The sequence below is a fragment of the Danio aesculapii genome, chromosome 18, assembly GCF_903798145.1.
Source record: "Danio aesculapii chromosome 18, fDanAes4.1, whole genome shotgun sequence".
Lineage (NCBI taxonomy): Eukaryota > Metazoa > Chordata > Actinopteri > Cypriniformes > Danionidae > Danio > Danio aesculapii.
Genome location: NC_079452.1, coordinates 56,401,885 through 56,425,581, shown reverse-complemented (window position 1 = coordinate 56,425,581; position 23,697 = coordinate 56,401,885). Strand labels below are relative to the sequence as shown.

Genomic DNA, 23,697 nt, shown 5'->3' with positions numbered 1-23,697 from the left:
TAATTCTGACTTCAACTGTATATAGGTGTGACCCATATTGTCAGACTCTTCCTTTTGCCGGTAGTTTACGCTCTTTATTTTATTCTATTTTATTTTTCTTACTAATCTTACACTATTTTTCATCCTTTAGTTCAGAGGTTTTCAATCCTGGTCTTGGAGACTCAAAAACACTGCACATTTAGGCTTTTATCTGATACACACTTACTGCAGCTCATGGAGCTTTCTAAGGATTGAAAAGCACTCTTGTAGTAAAACACTTTTTATCCACTGACAATACTTACCAGAACTCTAACAAAAAACATCAGATTTTTGGAGGATCTAAGAGAAAGACTATAAATGTGCAGCTTGGTTATTAAATATATTGAACATATTGTTGAAAAGAGCAATAGAATGTGTTTAGACCAGGGGTGGCGAACCCGCGGCTCGCGAGCCGCTTGCGGCTCTTTTACTGCTCTTGTGCGGCTCAACCTCTCGCGCGATTTAACATACATTAACCAATTGACTAATGCCCCATTCACACGGGGCTTCAGCGTTGCTCGCTACAGAAGCTGGGAGTAGCTCAACTTTTCAAGCGCCAACGGACGCGTCAGCCAATCAGATCGCTGTATGCAAATACACCTGCTAGACAGTGGCCTATTGCTGACTGAATTTCATTTTCTGACGCTTCTATGACGATCGTTTTAGCTCTAACTTCAGACACGCCTTCAGTCAAGGGTTGACACTGAAGCCCCGTGTGATTGTGGCGCAACACGAGTGATGTGCAGTTCGTTAATATCAATCGTCATGGCAGAGTCAGGAAAGCGTACAGCTAAGCGTAAATACGAAGATGAGCGCAGAACATTTTTATCTGAATGGGAGGATTTATATTTTTTTGTTGAAAGAAATGGAAAGCCATTCTGCTTGATATGCCAGACTTCGTTGTCACATTTTAAGGCTTCAAATCTCGAGCGCCATTTCACCTCTCTCCATTCTGCCGTAGCCCAGGAATTTCCCAAAGGCAGTGAACTTCGCATCTGTTGTGTGGCTCTTTGGAGTGATAAAGTTTTTTTTTTTTGGCTCATCATGCCAAACAGGTTCGCCACCCCTGGTTTAGACGGATCGCTGAACTACAAAATCCCGCTGTGTGTGTTTACTGTCGACCATTGGAGGCAAGCTGCTCAGCACCATCTTGTGGCTGTATTGTCATATTGCAAACATATTTTAATCATAACAATGAATTTGTCAGTTTTAAATCCAGCATGTACACTTATGTTTTCAATAATTAGTATACAAACTACTGAAAAATCAAAAACACATATTATCTAATCCCTAAAGAGTCTCGTTCTAAAATGAATAGCTATAACATATTAAAAGTTTTTCAGATGAAGATGATAAAATGTTGCTGCCATATAAATGTAGCAGTTAAGAATAATAATTAGAATTATATGAACAATAAACTTTAATATGAATAATGTTTTATTTTTCTTGTTGTTGATGTTTGAGTGATTTTTTTTTGTTTGTTTGTTTTTAATTGTTGTTATTTAAAAAATATCACATGCAGGCAAATTATTTTTAGAAGTTTGATATGTTTAAAAAAAAATACTATTTGGTAACGACATGTTACTGAAACAGTAAAAGGTTTCATGTCCATATTATAATATTTTTAGATTTTTAGATTTTGCCATATAGCTACATTAACTTTAAGTGTCAAGATGTTTGGAAGTAAGAAACACAAAATCTGGTATTTCTTTAACAAAACATGCAGTGAGCATTCATTTAAGATTTTAGCTTTTGAAAGTGTCTTATGTCATTTTAAAATAAGTAATTTGTTTTCTTAATTCTGAGATTAAAATCCTAAATTGCAAATAAAGTGGTGCAGACCTAACCTAATCAAACTTCTTACAGTTTTATTTGAACTTAAACAGTACAAAACACAATGCATTTTATACTTTTCTATCTAATAGAAATTGAATTGTAAATAAACACTGATGCCATTTTCATGCTGCATTTAAGCTTATGACTTTCCATCAAAGTAGCTTTCAAAAGTTTGACCTAGTAACATGTCATTTTCTTCCTAATAACCTAATCATTTTTGTCAGATTATATATATGTATATAAGAATTTGATTAACGATTAACATTTCAGTGCCAAATATACAATTAATGATTGTTTTTTTTTCTATTAAATGCTGCAAATCAAAATCTAATCTAACGGTTTGATTATTCTGATCTAGTGCGCAAGGCAATACAAATCAAACAATGACAAACAATTAAGTAATTTCACATCAAACTTTGCTGAGAAAAAATGCCTTAAATATGTTTTTTGTTAATTTAATGCATGTCTAAAAGACTTCAAAACGTTGTATGCATCTGAGAGATGTTTTAACCTTTGCCATTGCATTTCCCCTTTTATAAAAACCACTTAAAAACAATGAAACAAGAATCACTGCTCTTGTTTTTTTTTTTTTCTTCCTATTTTACTTTTTTTAATTCTTAAAGGAATAGTTCACTCAAAAATAAAACTTTCCAAGTGTTCCAAACCTTTTTGACTGCCCTTGTAGAAGATAATTGAGATATTTTGAAGAATGTTATAAAATGTAACAATTAACTTACAGTTTATGGAAAAAAAACAATATGGAAGCCAATGTTTACCAGATTTCAGCATTTCTCAAAATAACTTATTTTATGTTCAGCTGAACAAAAAAACTCAAACAGGCTTGTGACAGGTTACGGGTCAATAAATGATTATAGACTTTTTAATTTTGGGTGAACTATCCCTTTAAGTACAGTTTAAATGTGTAACGTTAATAATTTATTTTAAGTCTAGGTTATTATACCATTTTTACACTGAATCTGTTTCTGAGTACATTTCACACTCCTAATCCGCCCCTGACTACACAGACCAAATAAATTTTTAGAAGCCAGTGTGCGCCTCCTGCAGGACAATGATATTTCTACAGTTTCTTTAGCTCACCGTGATGTGATCTGCGCGTGCGCATGTAGGCGTGTGTTCGTGCATGTAAACTAACGTTAGCGGCCTTTTCCCTCTGGGTAACCGACGCGTGTTTTTTCCATTAAGTAACCCCGACTTCCTAAATTGTAAACATAAACAGGTAATTGACATACATCTATATAGCCGAAGATTTTTGGTGGCGATCACACCGCTTTATCGACTTTTGTTAACGCCAGGTGTAGAATATAGCATAGCATGCTAGCGTTAGCATAAGTATTGTCTAAATTAAATGTAATATTATCTGCACGTGAGCTATGTTTTAACACTGTACTCGAATTACATGTGTCTAATGATCAACAGTCTTTGTTGTGCGATTATAAATGCTGTAGTAATATCTGACGGAATTGACGGGTATGTGAAGTTAGCATGCAGTGCTTTAGCCACTTGGCTATCAACATTAGTTATTTTGAGTGGTGGTTTAAAATGGTTTAAAATGTGGCAACAAGCGCTTATAATGTAAAGACCTAATGTTTCAAGGATTATTGCATAATTTGTTTAGGGAACGTTAACGAACGCAGCCATATTTTCGCATAATTTAGCCGTGTCAAACTTAAGGTTAAGCTGTAAATGACCATTCCTATCAAGTGCTAATAAACACTGCCATAACTTTTGTTTTAGGTAGGTACTGTCTCTAAAGCTGCATATAAAAGAATGGTTGATATTTATTCAAATAAACTGTCAAATCTTATGTATTGTCACTAAAAAATGAGCTCATATGCAAAATATTGTATATTTACTTTAGTAACAATTAAAGCGAATGAAACAATATAAAGGGCTATGAAGCACACTTTTATCAATTTGTCTTGATAATGACAGATACAAGTCCTGCACACTGGCCAGAGGGATTTTGAGCCATTCTTCTTGCAGAATAGTGGCCAGGTCACTACGTAATGCTGGTGGAGGAAAACGTTTTCTGTTTCTCCTCCAAAACACCCCAAATTGGCTCAATAAAATTTAGATCTGGTGACTCTGCAGGCCATGGGAGATGTTCAACTTCACTTTCATGTTCATCAAAGCACTCTTGCTGTGTGTATTTGGTGCATTATTATCCTGATACATGGCACTGCCTTCAGGGTACACTGTTTGAACCATTGGGTGCACTTGGTTCTCCAGAATGATTCAGTAATGGCGCGCCTATCTAGTATTTGGCCTAGGGAATGCCATGAAATTGCAGCCCAAACGGATGGTATGCTTCTTTGGGCTTCGCCACACTGTAACTCACCCGGATGTTGGAAAGACAGTAAAGGTGGGCTTATCGGAGAAAAATACATATTTTACAATGTCCACAGCCTAAAGGTTTTGCTGATGGCAGTATTTAAACTGAAGTTTGGGGTTCGCATAACTGATCAAAGGTTTAGCTATTGACCTTATTCTTAAATGCGGAAATGCGCTCGTTTTTTCGATTGTTTTAGAACTTCAGATTCAGTTGCCTATGGGAGAAATTAATAATAATACTAATATATTACTCTGATATATCACCCATAATATTGTGTGCATTTTAATATTTTAAGCAAAACTGCGATTACTCTGCTAAATTAAACCTTCACACTCTTGTGCGACAGGTTTCACGGTTCGTTACTTTGCAAAGTTCAAGCTTGGTGAACTCTGACCTGTGAAGTCACATCACGTGACTGCATAAGACCAATCGAAGATCAAAACATGACTTCTCTGGGCAGAAATGTAAAATATAAACCAATCGCTTGCTTTTTTAAATGTCTTATCATCTTGTTTAATCCTGCCCCTTTTCGCAGCGCTGTATTAGGGCTGCTCAATTGTGCGAAAAATCATAATCACGATTATCTTGTAATCTCGATTATTCAAAACAATATACAGTTGAAGTAAAAATAATTAGCCCTCCTGTGAATTATATATTTTTTTATAAATTCCAAAGGATGTTTAACAGATTCAATACTTTTTTCACAGTATTTCCTATAATATTTTTTGTTCTGGAGAAAATCTTATTTGTTTTATTTTGGCTAGAATAAATGCAGGTTTAAAATATTTTGAAACCTATTTTGAGGTCAATATTATTAGTCCCCTTTAAAAAAAAATTTTTTTGATTGTTTGCAAAAGAAACTACTGTGCAATGACCCTAACTTGCCTAATTAACCTGATTAAGGCTTTAAATTTTACTTTAAGCTGAATGCTTGTATCTTGAAAAATATCTAGTAAAATAGTATTTACTGTCATCATAGCAAAGATAAACGAAATCAGTTATTAGAAATGAGTTATTAAAATTATAATGTTTAGAAATGGGTAGAAAATAAAATCTTTCCGTTAAATAAAAATTGACGGAAAAATATAAAGGCCCGCTAATAATTCAGGAGGGCCAATAATTCTGACTTCAACTTTATATATACAGTTTTCTCAATGTAAATAAGGAAACAAAAATAAACGCAATAGAATAAAAATATGTAACGACTGTGCTTTAAGCATCTCCACTGTAGAATTTTTTTTAATTATAGCTACAAAAGTTCTTCAGTTAAGAGCAGTGAGTGATTTAGTCCTTTTGTTGTTTGATTAATGGTAAAAACAGTCTGCAGCAGGAATATTGAGCGCTGTCGCTTTAAGAGCAGTACAGTTCTGATTCATAGTTTCACTTTCACGTGTCTTTTGATTCTCAACTCATTTGTTTATTACATAAATGAAGGTTAATATGAATAATCACTAAACACGTTTTTTTTAAACAAATTTGAATGTATTTGACCGTAAAATGCTCACATTAAGATGACTTTAGATGTGTCTGAGGCTGAGCACATATACACAACAGTATGTTATCTCTATTGCACTTTTAAAAGTTGCGATAATTTGGAGTAGCATTATATGTGCCTAGTAGTATGTTTGTCTAATAGTTCATCTTAACTGAATTCTCTGTGTCCACTTGCAGCAGCCCTGCCCCGACGCGCCCCAACCCCAAGCGGAGCCGTCATGTGGCAGGAGGCCCGCAAACATGAGCGCAAACTGCGCGGGATGATGGTGGACTACAAACGGCGTGGGGAAAGGCGAAGAGAGTATTATGAAAAAATCGTAAGTGGAAAACCAAGAGGGTTCCCTTGACTGAACTGTCATGCCTTGTTTGCTGAAAACAGCCTAGCCCTTGCTGATGCTTATAAATGAAGAATCACACATTTTTTTCTGTGTAGAAAAAGGATCCAGCCCAGTTCCTGCAAGTTCATGGCAGAGCCTACAAAATCCACCTGGATTCAGCTGTAGCCCTGGCAGCTGAGAGTCCTGTTAACATGTAAATACAATACAATATTTATTTATAAAGCAATTTAAAAACAAAAGTTGACCAAAGTGCTGTATATACAGTGCATCCCGAAATTATTCATAGCACTTCACTTTTTCCACATTTTTTTATGTTACAACCTTATTCCAAAATGGATTAAATTAATTTATTTCCTCTAAATTCTACACAATTCTACACACAATACCCCATAATGACAATGTGAAAAAGATTTTTTTTTTAATTGTTGCAAATTTATTAAAAATAAAAAACCTGAAAAATCTCATGTACATAAGTATTTACAGCCTTTGCTGTGAAGCTCTTAATTGAGCTCAAGTACATTCTGTTTCCACTGATCATTCTTGAGTGTTTCAGCAGCTTAATTGGAGTTCAAAAGTGAAAGCACAAACCAAGCATGAAGACAAATTGTCTGTAGACCTCAGAGACAGGACTGTCTTGAGGCACAAGGCTGGGGAAGGTTCCAGAAATTTTTTTTTCTGCTCTAAAAGTTCCAATGAGCACAGTGGCCTCCATCATCCGTAAGTGGAAGATGTTTGGTACCCCTCTTCCTAGAGCTGGCCGGCTGTCTAAGCTGAGTTATCGGGGGAGAAAGGCCTTTAGTCATGGAGGTGATCAATAACCTGATGGTCACTCTGTCTGTGCTCCAGTGTTGTTCTGTGGAGAGAGGAGAACCTTACAGAAGGACAATCATCTGTGCAGCAATCCACCAATCAGGCCTGTATGGTAGAGTGGCCAGATGGAAGCCACTCGCCACCTGGAATTTGCCAAAAGGCATCTGAAGTTCTCTTAGACCATAAGAAACAAAACTCTCTGGTCTGATGAGACTAAAATTGAACTCTTTAGAGTGAATGTCAGGCGTTACGTTTGGAGAAAACCAGGCACTGCTCATCACCAGGCTAATACCATCCCTACAGTGAAGCATGGTGGTGGCAGCATCAGCATCATGCTGTAGAGATGTTTTTCAGCAGCAGGAACTGGCAGACTAGTCAGGATAGAGGGAAAGATGAATGCAGTAATGTACAGAGACATCCTGAATGAAAACCTGCTTCAGAGTACTCTTGACCTAAGACTGGGGCGACGGTTCATCTTCCAGTAGGACAACGACCCAAAGCACACCGCCAAAATATCAATGGAGTGGCTTCAAAACAACTCAGAGAATGTCCTTGAGTTGCCCAGCCAGAGCTCAGACCTTAATCCTATTGAACATCTCTGGACTCTGGAGAGATCTTAAAATGGCTGTACACTGTCACTTCCCATCCAACCTGATAGAGCTTGAGAGGTACTGTGAAGAGGAATAGGCAAAAATTCTCAAAGACAGGTGTGCCAAGCTTGTGGCATCATATTCAAAAAGACTTGAGGCTGTAATTGCTGCCAAAGGTGCATCAACAAAGTATTGAGCAAAGGCTGTGAATACTTATGTACATGTGATTTTTCAGTTTTTTTTTTTATTTTTAATAGATTTGCAACAATTTAAAAAAATCTTTTTTTCACATTGTCATGATGGGGTATTGTGTGTAGAATTTGAGCAAATAAATGAATTTATTCCATTTTGGAATAAGGCTGTAACATAAAAAAATGTGGAAAAAAAGTGAAGCGCTATGAATACTATCCAAATGCACTGTAGGAGTACTAAAGGCAGAGAGAAAAGCAGAATATAAAATAAACATTTAACAAACAAAAGCAATAACACAGTGATCAAAGAGTATTAAAAGCGAGGGAAAATAAGTAGGTCTTTAACACGGACTTAAACGCAGAAATGAAGGGGGGAAGTCTAATGTGGATTGGGAGAGTGTTCCAGAGTTTAGGACCAGCAACAGCAAACGCTCTCACCTCGTTTTTTTAAGGTGTGTTCTAGGCATGGTAAGTAAATTGAAATCATAAAATCTCAATAAACAAGAGAGGGTATACATACGGACAGAGCAAGTCAGCAAGGTACTGAGGAGCAAGATTATTGACGGCTTTGTAAACAAATAATACAATTTTAAAATCAATTCTGTATTTAAATCACACCCACTATCATACAGATAAGATTGCATAAATGCTTATTGTTCTTGCACAAGGAGTTTTAGGAAAGCGTTTGGAAAACTGTATAAATTCTATTATTCTGTGTCTTAACAGGATGCCTTGGCAAGGAGATACCAACAACATGATTGACAGGTTTGATGTCAGGGCTCACCTGGACTACATCCCTACCTATACGCCTCTACCTATACTTAGCACTACGTGAGTTACCAAATTACAAAATTACACTTATTCCAATGTCCGTTCTGTCATGTCTATATGTATCTGTGTATGTACCCAGAGTTATTGAAAGCTACGACAAATGTTTTGTGTATGCTCACAGTTGGTGAATAAACCACATTCTGATTCTGATTAATGCATCTGATATTGGAGAATGAACTAAATAGACTTAAGTATGCAAGGAATTGTAAAGGATGTCACCTTTACTAAACGGTGGCATAATTTAACTCCCTGTCTGGTCCAGAGTTTTATAAACTTAGGGATGACACGTGTATTCTGTATTCAAAACAGATGGTAGACAGCAGACAGAAGTTAAAATTTTTGCTTAAAGAGCCCATATTATACATGAAATAGGGTCATATTTTGGTTGTAAGGGTCTCCAACAACAGTCTAATATGCATGCAAGGTCAAAAAACACTTTCATGGTCTTATAATCTGCATTTATTTTTACCTAATTATCCCAGCGACTCCCATATGAATCGTTCAGCGATTCATTTGTTCCCAAACTCCTCCTCAGTGCGAAGCTAATCTGCGCTGATTGGACCGATGACAGCCTGCTGCGATAGGTCGACACGGACAAGGCTTCAGCGCGAGACAGAGTGAAATGCCCAGCTGCTAATTAACAATATAAAAGTAGTCACAGTGCATACACGCTTCATAGTGGATTTTGGCTGCCAGTGGGTGAATGTAAATACAGACGATGGACTATAAAATACCGACGACTAACTATTTTATTGAGCAAAAAGTCCAAGATCTGGCAAGGAGATCTCCTAGCCCGTCACAGTCTACCTGTCACAGTCACACACACACACACACACACACACAGGGCCAGTGCGTCCATAGAGGAGACCTAGGGCAGTAGAATAGAGAGGGAGCGGCGGCGTCGGCGACACCTCCCTCACCACCCGCGTCCTCAGTTATATCTGCGAATCCCCCCCCCTCCCAAAGGTCTTCAATTTTAACCGCGACACCAACCGCCCCCCAACCCCCCCCCCCCCCCCCCCCCCCCCCCCGGTCCTCACTTTACTAACAGGTCTCTTTCGTTTTGACTATCGGGTTGAGGGCGCCGTGATCATCCTTTGCCTAGAGCGTTACGCTCCTCAGAGGAGACACACACACACACATAACCTCCTAAGAGGAGACACACACACACACACACACACACACACATTACACTTCTTCCCGAGGACACAACACACATGCCTAGAGTGCCAGTTCAGCTTGCTTGGTGCAATTTAGACACCTCACCTCGAACCTGAGCTGAACTATTTTGAAACTTGACCGTTGCATGTGTTTAGGAAAAGCTGACGATCCGTAAAAAAGCGGCACACACGGTTACAAGTAACAAAACACAACTAAATACATAATTTGCAAGCTAGAGGCAACAATTTTAATCGCACACACTTGTGAAATGGAGGAAAAAACTGATTCATGATGCACTGATCCATGTTCTGACAGTCTTTACTGATCCTTCCTTTAACAAACCGATGAAGTCTTCTTTGTAAGCATGTAGTTTCCAGAAGCACTCGAACTGCTCAAGGCTGGGCTATATTGCTGAGGTTTCATCTTTGGGTGAACTGTCAATAATATCCATCTGCACAGCGTGATTTCATTCGACCGGTATCTGTGTGACTTTTTTCTGTTAGTGGGCGGGGCCGCAGGTTTCAAATCTTCCGGGTTTGCGCGCGCAACTACTTGTGTTTCGTAGCCGCGTCATCACGAAACACCTAATGACTCGTTATCAAGACAGCTCGTTTGAAGCACTATGAGTCGACTCTTTTATAGATAAATCAATAGTTTTAAACACGGTACACTTACAGATTTAAGCCTTAGCTGGATATTTCACTTCACTTAAAGCTGTGTTACACACTACATGGAAGGGCATTTTCAAGGGCATTTTCCCCTCCCTTGACATCAATTCCTTTACTTTTATTGGTATCCAGAATAGTCAAAGGAATAAAAAATATATTTTATGTTATATTATATTAATGTATTTTTTATTATTTTAAAAATAATTATGTAAATACTGGTGTTTGTGTGTTTGTTTACACCATTTTGGTTAAAAAAATTTTATTGGGTCTAAAATGACTGAACACCACTAGAGATTTAAGGACTTTTTGATGACATTGTGCAAAACTTGGGTTCGTTCCTCATATGTGGATTATTCAGTAAACTGGATTTGATTGTTTGATTTAACCCGTATATACTGTTGGGGATGTTTTGATCCACTCTGGTGTGATTTTGAGTCTTAATTTGGCCATAACTTTTCCTGTGTTTCAGCTAGCTAGATTTTTGGTGACATCTTATTTTGACACATATTTTGAGAAAATGCTTTGAAATTTTTAAAGAACTCAACGATACACTAAATAAATGTACTACCCTTTTGTTATGTTAGAGATGAAAACATCCACAAATTTAAACTGCTGTGAAAATGCATCAGATACAATTTTTTTTGCATAAATCTGTTAATCAACCTCAGTTCTGGCTCAAAACTGATTAATTGCCAAATTCAAAAATTATGTCACTGATTTGGTAAAAAAAAAAAAAAAGTAAATCAAGTATTTTCAATATAAAAAGTTATGTTGGACTGGATTTTGTCTTACCTTTTATCACAGTTTTGGACATGTGAAACAACATTGCCTTTGATGCATTGTTTTTGATTAATTTTATTTTTTTTACTCCTTAATTTACTGTTGGTGGCTGTTTTTGCCCCATTGACTTCCATTACAGCCACATTTTTGATTGCAAAACCATGACACCATATAATCATCAATTTTTCATTGTTGGTGGTTTTCTCTGTTGAAACAAGAGGTAAATTTTGATTTGTAATTTTTACTGTTGATCATCAGTTGGCACTGTTAATCCTTTAGATGGGCCTGTGCCTTTAAGATATTTACCCATACAAACCTGTACTTCGAAAAAGGTATCGCTCCAACTTTGATAATAGATGTGGCCTATATTCCCAGTAAGATATTTATTTGTTAAATGATTCTATGCAGTTTATTTAGTCATGTCAATTTGAGTATAAGGGTTGCTTAATGCAATGTATGTGATGCAGACACTTCTCAAATCTCAAAAGGCTTTTAAAAAAATGTATTAATTAAAATAGTTATTTCTTACATTAAGGGATTAATCAACTCTACAGTTAACATGAAATTAATTACTTAACACAATACTCTTGATACACAAACCTTATGGTGTAAGCCTGTACAAGTACTAAACACATGAAAAGTTATTGCTTATCATTTAACAAACTGTTTCATCTACTGGAACTTTTATGCCACATGGCTGATATATGATTATTAATGGGGTAAATGCACACAGACTTTTAAATTCAGTGAGCCAGCCCCAGGGCTTCCAGTTAATTGTCATCCCATGCAAAGTACACCTTTAAGATATTCACCAATATTTACCTTTTATGTACAAACGAGTACTTTGAAATGGTATTGCCCCAACTTTTGTACCTCTATTGTGAGTGTTGGATAATAGATGTGCCAATATTCTCAGTAAGACATTTATTTGTAAAGCAACAATTCAATGGATTTTATTTAGTCATGTCGATTTGAATTGGAGTATGCAGGTTAAGATACAGACACTTCTCAAATCTCAAAAGGCTTTTAAAAAAAATTATTTAAATAGTTAGTTATTCCTCACACTAAGGGATCAACAGCTAAAAGAAAATGAATTGCTAAAGACAATACTCTTGTCAAACAAACGTATAAACCTGTACAAGTACTATAAATGGTGAAAAAAAGTTATTACTTAAATCTTAAACTGTTTCATCAGCTGAAACTTTTATGTTAATGGCTAATAATGGGCTCTGTACACAGCTTGAGTTTTAAAGCCAATGCTAAACTTCCGGTGAAAGCTTAATGTGACTATTTTCAATTTCACAAGGTTGTTTTTTTACAGCATTGATGTTGTAATGTAATGACAATACATTGTTAAATAGACTTAAGCACTCATTTAGTTATTCAAGTGTAAAACAAGATCAAAGACCATTGTAACCACTAGCGCCTGTCAGTAGCAACAGGCTTGCGCAGAAATTCCATTGAAAATACTGGGGTAAAATAAACTGTCATATTTTAAAGATATGGGGGGGGGGGGTTGGGATGGAATTTAATGCAGTGCTTCTTGTACAATCTGAGACCCACTTCACATCATATATCTAAGAGGCTGTGAAGGTCGCTGATTTTTAAAGAAATCAGATCTTAAATGTGACAATTTTGTAATGGAAGGACAGGTCACCGGAAGCCCTTGGGCTGCCTGGCTGAAAATTAAAAGTCCGTGTGCATATCGCCCATTGATTATTAATTAGGCAAAGTCATTATGCTGTTGTCTTGCTGCCAGCAGATCGCTGTATTTTTGATCATCAAACATGAACTAATGAAGCAATCTCTGATTAATTCATCCAGATATTTGATTTGCAAACAAACCATGTCTGATTTGCAAATTGATTGAGGAACCAAACTAGAGGTCTGTTAGCACGATTAAAAGATCCAGGAGTTGCCAAATCATCTCAAATCTTTTATGTGAGGTATAAAGAACAAGTTTGTGATTTTTTTTTTTTTTTGATTGAGGAAATTGTTTCTGTCACAGCACCCCTGAGCAGGAATCAGAAGAGCGGAAGTGCAATTATGAGCGCTACAGAGGTCTGGTGCAGAACGACTTTGCCAGCAGTGAGTGTTGTTTGATTTCATTCTGCTTTGATGCAATCTTATCCCTTGTATTGTGACTGGATGCTATTGATACACAATCCACAAAAATATGTTTGTCTCTTTGAAGTCTCTGAAGAGCAGTGCTTGTACCAGATCTATGTGGATGAACTCTACGGTGGCCTACAGAAACCAAATGAGGATGAAAAGAAAAAGTAGGATCTCCCAAATCAGTAGTTACACCATACATGCTTGAAAATATATTCTGATACACCTTATGGTTTTTCTCTGTTAGACTCGCTGAGAAGAAAGCTCAGATCGGTTATACTTATGAGGACAGCACAGTGACTGAACAAGACGAACAATCAAAGAAGGGAACTGAGGAGGACTCTGAAAACAGCGAGTCTGAGGAAGACGAAATTATCCCTGACATCGGTACGTCTCTTACGCTTCTTGTTTGAATAATTAATTTGCTTAACATAATAGTGTTGTCACAATACTGGAATTCTACAGTACCTTAATGGCTCGTTTCCACTGACTGATACAAATGGTCCAAACCTTTATCAGGCTTGCCTTTATACTACCAAGGGTACCCTTTTGGTGGGCGTGGGACAGAAAGTTTCAGTCAATGTCATTTTCGCTCAAGAAAATGTCTACAGTAAAGCTGTACAGGTCACTTACATATCATATGAGAAGCACTTCTCACAAAACAGATGCTTTATATACATAAATACTTCTGTATAAATGTTTATTACTAACGTTTCTATAAACAGGATTTGATTATAACTGCAGATCAATGTCTGTGATTACATCAAATAAATAAATAAATGCAACATATATGAACACATACAGACCCTCAAAGTCTCCGATATGTTACCAACTACAGAAGAACTACACACAGCATACATTTAGTCCTTATTTAGGTTCTCTCATCCTCTCATCTGTATCTTTAATCTTCACCAGCACGTGTAGCCTCTGTTAGAGAGTCATTCCATCATTCTGAGTTCATAATAGTCCAAAAGGTAATGATAATAGTTAAACATGGCAGTTTGTTCACGTTTGCTGAAAAAATAATGTGCTCCTTTTTTCCAGCTTCTCCTTTGTTTTTTCGCGTTTCACTCTCGCGTTTTTCAGTTTCTGACAGGATCGGGTTTCAAAAGCACAACAATAAAGCGCACGTTATTATCATCAGCTCAAGAAGTTTGTTATTTCTGATATAGACGCGCGGTGAGCGCAAGTAAGAAAGCGAAACCGCTCTCGTTTCAGACTGGCTCGTAAAAAACAAAGGTGCACAGGGTAGATCTGCTCTTCTTTTTTGCTTTGTGGCTGTTCATCAAGACGACGACAAGGTTTGTTTGAGCCCGGGTCAACCATGGCTCGTTATTATATGTACATATAATTCCGCTATAATCTCTCGGCTGTGTATTTTAAACATGGTGGCTCTTTTGTTTTCATTTTGGCTTGTTGCGTGAGCAAATGACGTATCTCTGTAAACCAATAGCGTTCAGCTGCGCGTCTAACTCCGCCTTTTGGTACCCTTTCTCGTGTTTGGTACCCTCTCAAAGTTTGGTTCGGTACGCCTTTGGACAGTGGAAACGGCCATAAAAGCGCACCGTACCGTACCACTCAAAAGGGCCATAAAATATATTGATACTGGATACAACAGGGAAATATTTCCACAGCATCAAATTAGATTACAATGTTTATGCATGTCTTAATTTAGTTTTTTGGGATTTTTCACTTGGCCTGCCAAATAGAAATACTGTTTAAAATAATTTTTGTTGTTGTTTTTATACATTAAATCAATTTAAGTAAACATTAAGACCAATAAATTATGCTTTTTGTGTAGTTCTAATAATTTCTAACTAATTTTACAATTCTTGATTATAAATTTCAATAAGACAATAAACTCAGGGTCATATCACATACCCGGTGCAATTAGGCGCAAGACGTGTATGGCATGATTTGTTGTTATTTTCAGATCAGCACAACCCTAATTTTCATGTTTTGCAACACATTGTTTAAATAGCAAATCTAATTTGCGCCACTTTGTGCACTCATGGGCGTGCTGGTCTAAAATAGAGGTGTGTTAAGGCACATTGTTGGCGCGTTGCTTTTTTGAGGAACTGCCATAAATCACGTCATTGACTAACTAAAAGCAGGTCTAAAGTCCAGTGCAGAGCACGTTAGTTATGTGCCTATTTGGGTTCAAACGCGTACACATTGCTTAATACGCACAGGATGTACAGCAATACACAAATACCTTAACATATGAACAAAATTAAAAGATTAAAATATTACAAAAACCATTATTTTCTACATAAATATAAAAACCACTGCCTCTATGCCTTCTTCATGCCTCCATGCCTTATTTCAGTTTATGCAAGACAATTTGCATTTGTATAATGTTCTTATTATTAGTAGTATTATTTATTATATGCATTTGTTACATTTGTTTTAATAAAAACAAGTTTAGATTTGTCCACCTGTTGGGTTTTGGGGACATATGCATCACTATATGGGGCTTAAGTATATATTTGTTTGGATATACACTTTTGACCACACTTCATTTTTATTGTTCATTTATTAATTTGCTGGACATTAGAACTGAATTTAGGAATAGTTTTGAAACAAATCTTTGCGCTTGACAAACGAAATTAAATATGTAGGCCAGGGCTATTCAATTGGCGCCTCGCAGGCCAGACCCAGCCCCTGAGGCAATTTGTTCCGGCCCTCCAATTAGTGTGACCAAGACATCAAAAATAAATTTAGTTTAGTCGACAAACGGCCACTATAGTTATGAAGTGACGTGCGTCTTTTCAATACAGCACGAGCTGCAGTTGAAGTTGAAGGCTGCACAGAGCATTAGTCACCTGACATTAAGCGAGTGGTGCGAGCAGCCGAAAACATTTGGATATGTTTGTAAAAAAATGCCTTTTGTACAATGCACTGATATCGTTATTAGGGATGCAACGGTTAGCCGATTTCACTATTCACTATTAACTGTGCTTTAATTCGTCACGGTTAATTATCTTAAAGGCTTCTCAATGCCGCGTTTCTGTTGCACAGACTGAAACTGCTGCAACTTAACAAAGTTATGGCACCTGTGCGCTAGTTTAAAGTTCCGAGCTTATAATGAGGCTAATTAGCACACACACTGGATTAACTATAGAGGTGGGCCATTCCAATTTCACATCTTTTTCACACGCAAGTTTGTTATTTCTAATGTAAGAATATGCGCTTGTGGCTTTCCGGACACATGCAGTAGAAAACATCTTATGCTGTAGCAGTGAGAGTTGTGCATGGCTTTCAGTGCAATGTAAACAAAAGATATGTTAGACAAATTATTATTAAAATGATTATGTATGTATGAACGCAGATGATAACAACCTTTAATCTAAATACTTGCCTAATATAAAGCTTAAATTTACATTAGACGTGATAACCATGAAACCATAGTTATTGTTCAGACTATATAATCGTACAACCAAAATCTATAATTGTTGCATCTCTTATTGTTATGCAGTTCAAAACAACATATGAATGTGTCTGAATGTAGAAGAAGCCTACTTAAGCAATGCAGTGCTTTAAAATACAACATTTCAATACGTTTGTAAAAAAAGGCCTATTGTAAAAGGCACTGATATTATGTAGTTTCAAAATACAATATATTAACATTTTTATTTAGAAAAATACAACGTGGGTGTCTCAAGGAGCAAAAATACAGAAAATGGGCTCTTATATGCTGTTGTGTCATCATTCATATTGCAAGTCATATCTCTCCGGCATTCAGTTTTTCCCACTTAAAAAGTCCACTTAGCAAATGCGCCATGGTGGGACCAACTGACTCTTAAACGGAATGGAAGATGAGACTCTGATTGTTTAATGCACACCCAGAGCAGAATAAGCACTACAATGTTATACCATGCGCCAGGGCGTACAGCATATTTTTCCGTCCTTAAAAAAGCAAAAGTGGATTCGGACATGCCCTTAATGCTTTCGCGCCATGGGCTTTAGACTTTGCGCCTAGATCATTAAAACAGAGCCCAAAGAGTCTTACCTGTAAAAAGTTAAAACATTACTGAAGACAAGTGAATCGTCAGCAATAAATAAATAAGCAAATTAAACCAGTAAAACAAATAAAAACAACAGAATAGATGGACAGATGAAAGCACTGCTTAACATTCTTCAAAAACATCTAACAGTGAATTATTTTATTTTATTTATTTATTTATTTTTTTGATTAATGTTAATGACTGCAGCATGACTTTTACTTTTTTCTACAACTGTTTACTTTCTAATGTTTTTAGAACCAATCTGATAAGTACAATACAGATACCTAAGCATATTTTTAATATGTATCTATTAATCTGTATCTCTAATCTGGGACATTGCAACTCGAATAAAAATATATATTGTGCAATAAAACAATCTACTAAACACAGACTACTTTATTACAAAGAAAAATAAAACGTTGAATAAAATATTATAAAGTTGTGCCAAATAGTATAGCAAACTGGGTAAGAAGAAATTTCAGCAGTAAAATAAGTGCTCAATAAAAGTGCTTTAAAATATATTTATGAAAAATAAGTAATAGGCCTATATTTATATATACGTGTTTTAAATTTGGGATATCTATACTTGACAACACTATAATATAGAAAAAAAATTTAATATGTGATTTAATTGAATGTAGAAGGTAAGCCCTTTAAAGCTGATGTGTTAATGCTTTACCATGTTATAGATGTTGAGGTGGACATAGACGAACTGACTCCTGAACAGGTGTTGGAGATTAATAAGATGGCCACCACTTACGGCATGGCAGACGGAGACTTTGTTTGGTTTGTTCACTCATTCTTCAGCTAAGCCACTGATATGCAAATGAGAAGTTTACTGTTTGAGCTTATTAAACTTATTACCAAATAAAACATTAATGATCTTGTAATCTTTCCAAAAACTTGATGTGTAGTTTAAATCTTATGTGTGTTTGTGACAGGATGTTGAGGAAGGACAAGGAGGAAGTGGAGGCCATTAAACACGCTAAAGCACTGGAGGCAGAGAAGGCCATGTACTCTGTATGAACCGACAATTTTTAATTGATCTTGCTTCTCATTTAAGATGTTTTCCTGTCATTATTCGTATTGGTAATGCTCTATTGTGCTTCCTTCAGGGCCGGCGGTCTCGCAGACAACGAAGAGAGTTCAGAGAGAAGTATATGAAAGGCAGGCAGATCAGCCCACCCAGGTAACAGATCATTACTCTTTGAACATTTATTCTTTAAAGAGCCCCTATTTTGCATTATAAAATGTCATATTTTGATTTTGGGAGTCTCCAACAACAGGCTGATATGCATGCAAAGTCAAAAAAACACTTTCATTGTCTTATAATATGCATTTATTTTTACTCCATTATCCCAATGACTCCCATATGATTTGTTCAGCGATTCATTTGTTCCCAAACCCCTCCTTTGCGCAATGCTAATCTGCGCTGATTGGTCCGATGACCCAGTCTATTGTGATTGGTCGACTGCGTTCAGCGTAAGACAGAGAGAAATGCCTACCACAGCTTATCAACATTGTTGAAGTAGGCAGAGTGTATATGTGAACCCAATGCAGGAGTGCATTAAAGCAATGCAGATTAACACCAGCATATTGCTATATTCTTAACCATAAGAAAAAACAGTGACACACATTCAGTATTAATCCACAGTGACAAAAGCTGAACTATTTTGAAACTTGTCTGCCACACATGTGTAGGAACAGCTGACAGTGGCCATAGCAATGACAAACGGCAGAGGATTGCGAGAGCACAAACACATTTAAATCCGTAAACAAAGCGGCATGCACCACGTTTTCAACGTGGCATTAGGCGCGATATGTGAATATAAAGAGTTAACCAGATACAGTACAAGCCGCGTGTTGCCATTACAAGTAACAAAACATAAATAAATACATATTTGCAAGCTAGAGAAAACAAGGAGGCAACCATTTACGCACTTAAGTGACTTACACTTGTGAAATGGAGGAAGGAACTGATCAATGAACTGTGCACTGATAAAGTTCCTGTCAAGCTCTGATAAATCCCATACATCAATAGTCTTTTCTGATCCTTCCTTTAACAAACGGCTGACAAATCCCCCATTGTAAGCATGTAGATTGCTGATGCACTCATCAGAAAAATGATGGGAAAGCAGCACAAAACTGGGGCTATAATTCTGAGGTATTTTTGCAAAAATAAACTTCAACCAACTCTTCACAGCCTCATCTTTGGGTAGGGAAATCACTGGCGAGGCCGGAGGATTCAATTTTCCCAGGTCTGCGTGTGCAACAAATGGCCGGGGCTTGAGTTCCGTATCGACATCACAACGACATGGCTAAAGACTCGTTACCCCCACAATTCATTTGAACCACTCTGAGTCGACTCTTTTATAGATGAACCAACAGTTTTAAACACTGTGCACTTTCAGATTTAAGCCTTAGCTGGATATTACACACGGCATGGAAGGTCATTTTCAAAAACCTATAATAGGGGCTCTTTAATATAATAGTCTTCACTAGTTCACTGAAATGAATATTTGAATTTTCAAAACAGCTATGCCAGAAGAGACAGTCCTACATACGACCCCTACAAACGGTAAGTGAAGTATTTGCAAACATTACTTTTGGATCATGTTTGACTTTGAATTCGTTAATTATAATTCAGTCTGCAGCTATAGAAAGGTTTGAAACAATAATAATGAGCTGATTTACATGTTATTGCTGATGACTAGGGTCAGACAGAATCTGTGGATATTTTTTGACATTTCTGCGAAGAATTTTGTAAAATAAAAAATCTGCAAATTTATGCAGAATGATTTTGGGAGTATCATTACTAAAAATGTTAATATATGACTTATAAAATACTAAAAAAAAATTTATTCTATTTAATTTTTACAATGCAAATCCAATTAGATTCACTTATTTGGTAAAAAAAAAAAACAAGTCTCTCATATAATTTATGTACTAAAAGACAGAAAATATTACTTTACAATCTGTATTGTAAATAAATCAACTGAACATTTTAATATTACTCAATAATATTGATGAAATTAATTTAAAAGGTGAATAAATATAAATTTTCATACATTTACACAAGTAAATAAATAGACTCAATGATTGGCTAAAAATTGGTGGAAATCTGCGGATTTCTGCGCATACAGATTTCATGTAGGCCTACTGATGACCAATAAAAGGCCAGTATTAAAAAGTCTATCAATTGACCTTTGTCAGTTGAAAATAAATTTGGACTAAAATGTACCTTATGATAAATTGTGTGTTTTTACTTTGAATAGCCATAATGGTCAAATTGACCACATGCATTTCAGTGTCTGTTTCAGTATCTTTTCCTGTGCCTTTGAATATGTGTGCCTCTATTTGCTCTGTTATAGCAACTCTCTACAAACAAAAATAGCTAATACATTGTTTTTATACTTCATGTCTTTCAAAACAACAGTTTTATCGGAGTGAAAAATCTGCTCTCCCATTTTCTGTACGTGAGGTATGCACCTTCGGGGGCAGTCTAAGAATATGTAAATATTTTAGGCTATATTATTAAAAAAAAAAAAAAAAAAACATTAGGGTGATGACTCCATAAAAGAAGACTCATTCGAAGTGTAAAATCTCAATAGACTACAAATGTAAATATGATGTGACACAAATAGTCTAAAGATCATATTGGCGAGTGAAGATTGTGAATTTTGGTAGATCCAGTATAAATAAACATGCGCAATACAATGTTTCAGGTTTTTTTTTTTCCATTTATACCTTTTAAAGTAGTAGAACATAGAATGAACGATTATTTCTATAATGTAGTTGACACTGAAAATTGTAATGTCCGCATACCAAGGGGGTTACAGCCCATTTCAGCATCGATATCGCAATGTGATCATTTGCAATAGTCACATCGCGAGTATATGCAATGTTGAGTCTGGATTATAATTGATTATTTTGCAAGTGTTATGTAAGGCCTGTGACTAAAATGGTTTTAAACGCATTCAGGCATAAGAAAATGTACTGTGTACTGTTTGTAACTTTGAAAAATTAATAACAATCAGTTTTATTGAATAGTTTATAAAATGAACACTGCAGTATTACCTACTAGTATTACAGTATACCTGGACTTATTGGAAAACAATAAAACTGTTTATTTAAATAGCATATTGTAGATTGTTTATTATATTGTATGCACTCCCAACAAAATCTTCTCAATCAATCTAAAATTATAGATTCTTTTATTATAGAACATTTATTCAACTCATCTAGTGAAATTGTATTCATATCGCAATATATATTACAGAATAAAAAAAAAAACGCTGTGTAATTTTTTCAATATCGTGCAGCCCTACCCCATACTTTTGAAAAGTCATATATAGAAATATTGATGTTTCTAATGGTACTCATTTCTCTCTCTTCTGTCTCAGGCCAGAGTCGGACTCAAGTTCAGAGTCACGCTCTCGTTCCCGAACTCCAGGCAATGATAAGATCACCTTCATCACAAGCTTTGGGGGCAGTGATGAAGAGGGAGCGACAACCACAGCAGCCCCACCTGCAGCGGCATCAAGCCACAGCACCTCCAACAGCGCAGGTCATAGCAGGGGCTCCCGGTCGGTAACTTCCCCTTTCTACTATCTGGCTCCTTAGTGGCTTTTTCCCTCCATTTATTCATAAGCACATTCAGCTGTGATAGCATGTGGCCAGCGTGATAACCAAATGACAGAAGGTTCATTAGTGATTTAGTGCTTTTAATAAGTTAATCATGTCAAAAAAAGAAAAAAAAGTTTGTATTTACTAGTGCTGGGCAATGAAAAGTGCAATAACATTTGGTTTGCTAATACTGCCAACAAATAACGTGCTCTGTTATAGCATTATTCCCATTAGAGCTGTGAACCTATACTGGTCTTTCGGTTCGGTTACGATTATCATGCCATCGATTCGGTTCAATTCGATATCTCGGTGCATCACGGTGCATTGACGATGTTTTTCATACACAGTGTTGTATTTTGGGGGGTGGCTATAACAAGCTGTCTGTATAAACACACACACACACGGACTCACAGCACCACACTGTCTCTCATTCATACACATACACAAACATAGACAGCACCAAACAAACACGCACGTGCACACACCCACACGCCGAGCGCGCGCTTGCTCGCTCGGGAGTGATATTGTGAGACCGCCCACTCCTGTTAAAATTACACCAGCTTTCGCGCTTTATTCGAAAATTTATTTGGAATGCATACAGCCGAGAGGAAAAGAGAGGGGATAAAAAGTCACGCCAGAAGCCGAGAAGAAAAGTCACGCCAGCAGGTGAAATGGGCCACAGTGAGAGGGAGAGAAATGGAGTACTTTCATTCCCTCAATCGCAGAGAAGTAGGGGCTTCTGCTGTAATTGTCAGTGAAAGACTGTACAGAAATCACACACACGCAGTGAAATTGTGCACAGTTGGTGCCAGGAGTGTTGTAAATACCCGCGCTCACCTCCCTCGCGACAGAGTGCATAAGAGATAAATGACGTCAGTACATAATAACCGGTTATGATTATTACTGAACCGATATCGAATTGTCCGTGTCTGCATCGCGGTGCACCGAAGAAACAATTAATTTTGACACCCCTAATTCTCATTGTATATTAAAGGGGTGGTCCACTACAAGATCATATTTTAAACTTTAGTTGATGTGTAATGTAGCTGTGGGAACATAACATCTCTGAATGTAATACACTCAAAGTTCAATGCAAAGGGAGACATTGGCTTTTACAGAGTTAGTTTAGCAAAGCCTACATCAAACAGAGTTTGGAGATTACAAAAAATACATCCCAGTGATATCACCCCTTTAAAGGTTCAATTATACATTGTGAATCTCAATTGAAATCAACTTAATAATGTAATCAAATAAAATATAAAACCTGAGCTCTTTGCCATATTCAGGGCATTAAGTGACCATGATCCATGGTTTGTCTTTGTGTATTCAGAAACAGTAAGCAACAGACTTTAAAAATAATAATGACAATAATAAAAACTGTTAATGTTCAATACAAATTGCTGATATTGTGATAACTTGCCCAGCCCTAGTATTTACATAACATGTCTCTACTGTGTATACAGTAGTCAACATTTGGAGTGGATCAAATCCTTTCATCAAAGTTGTCCTAAATCTTTTAGATCAAAAAAGATTTTTTGTATTTTTTTTTTTTATTATTTCAAATATTGACTATATTATCAATATGTAAATACACACACAAATAATTAAAAATATTTAAATAAAATTTGTATTTTTTTATACAAATATAATTAAACATTTTATAAATGTATACATGGATGTACATAATTAATACATAATAAATATACAAAGCACACGCATATTATATGCAAGTACAAACTTTAATTTTAGATGTGTAATTGTTTAACAGCATAAATGGGGATATTTTAAAATGACTGAGATGAAACCAGACAATTTCTAAGTTGGCTGTTTAGTTATTTTGGGGCTAAAAATGACAGAATCTTTAAATCCTGGAACCAGGAAA

At 36.2% G+C, this 23,697-nt stretch overlaps 1 protein-coding gene across 2 annotated transcripts in view; it reads left to right on the top strand.

Annotated features, from left to right (window-relative positions):
- The first annotated feature begins 2,962 nt into the window (after window positions 1-2,962).
- clasrp (CLK4-associating serine/arginine rich protein) overlaps window positions 2,963-23,697 on the top strand; it is a 32,681-nt gene continuing 11,946 nt past the window's right edge. For both annotated transcript variants that reach the window (XM_056477880.1, XM_056477881.1), the window contains exons 1-12: window positions 2,963-3,091; window positions 5,879-6,018; window positions 6,135-6,232; window positions 8,357-8,461; window positions 13,079-13,158; window positions 13,265-13,349; window positions 13,430-13,569; window positions 17,879-17,975; window positions 18,131-18,209; window positions 18,305-18,378; window positions 19,726-19,767; window positions 21,593-21,775. In XM_056477880.1, the coding sequence (XP_056333855.1) occupies window positions 5,920-6,018; window positions 6,135-6,232; window positions 8,357-8,461; window positions 13,079-13,158; window positions 13,265-13,349; window positions 13,430-13,569; window positions 17,879-17,975; window positions 18,131-18,209; window positions 18,305-18,378; window positions 19,726-19,767; window positions 21,593-21,775 (1,082 nt within the window). In that variant the 5' untranslated portion in view covers window positions 2,963-3,091; window positions 5,879-5,919. The remainder of the gene's footprint in view (window positions 3,092-5,878; window positions 6,019-6,134; window positions 6,233-8,356; window positions 8,462-13,078; window positions 13,159-13,264; window positions 13,350-13,429; window positions 13,570-17,878; window positions 17,976-18,130; window positions 18,210-18,304; window positions 18,379-19,725; window positions 19,768-21,592; window positions 21,776-23,697) is intronic.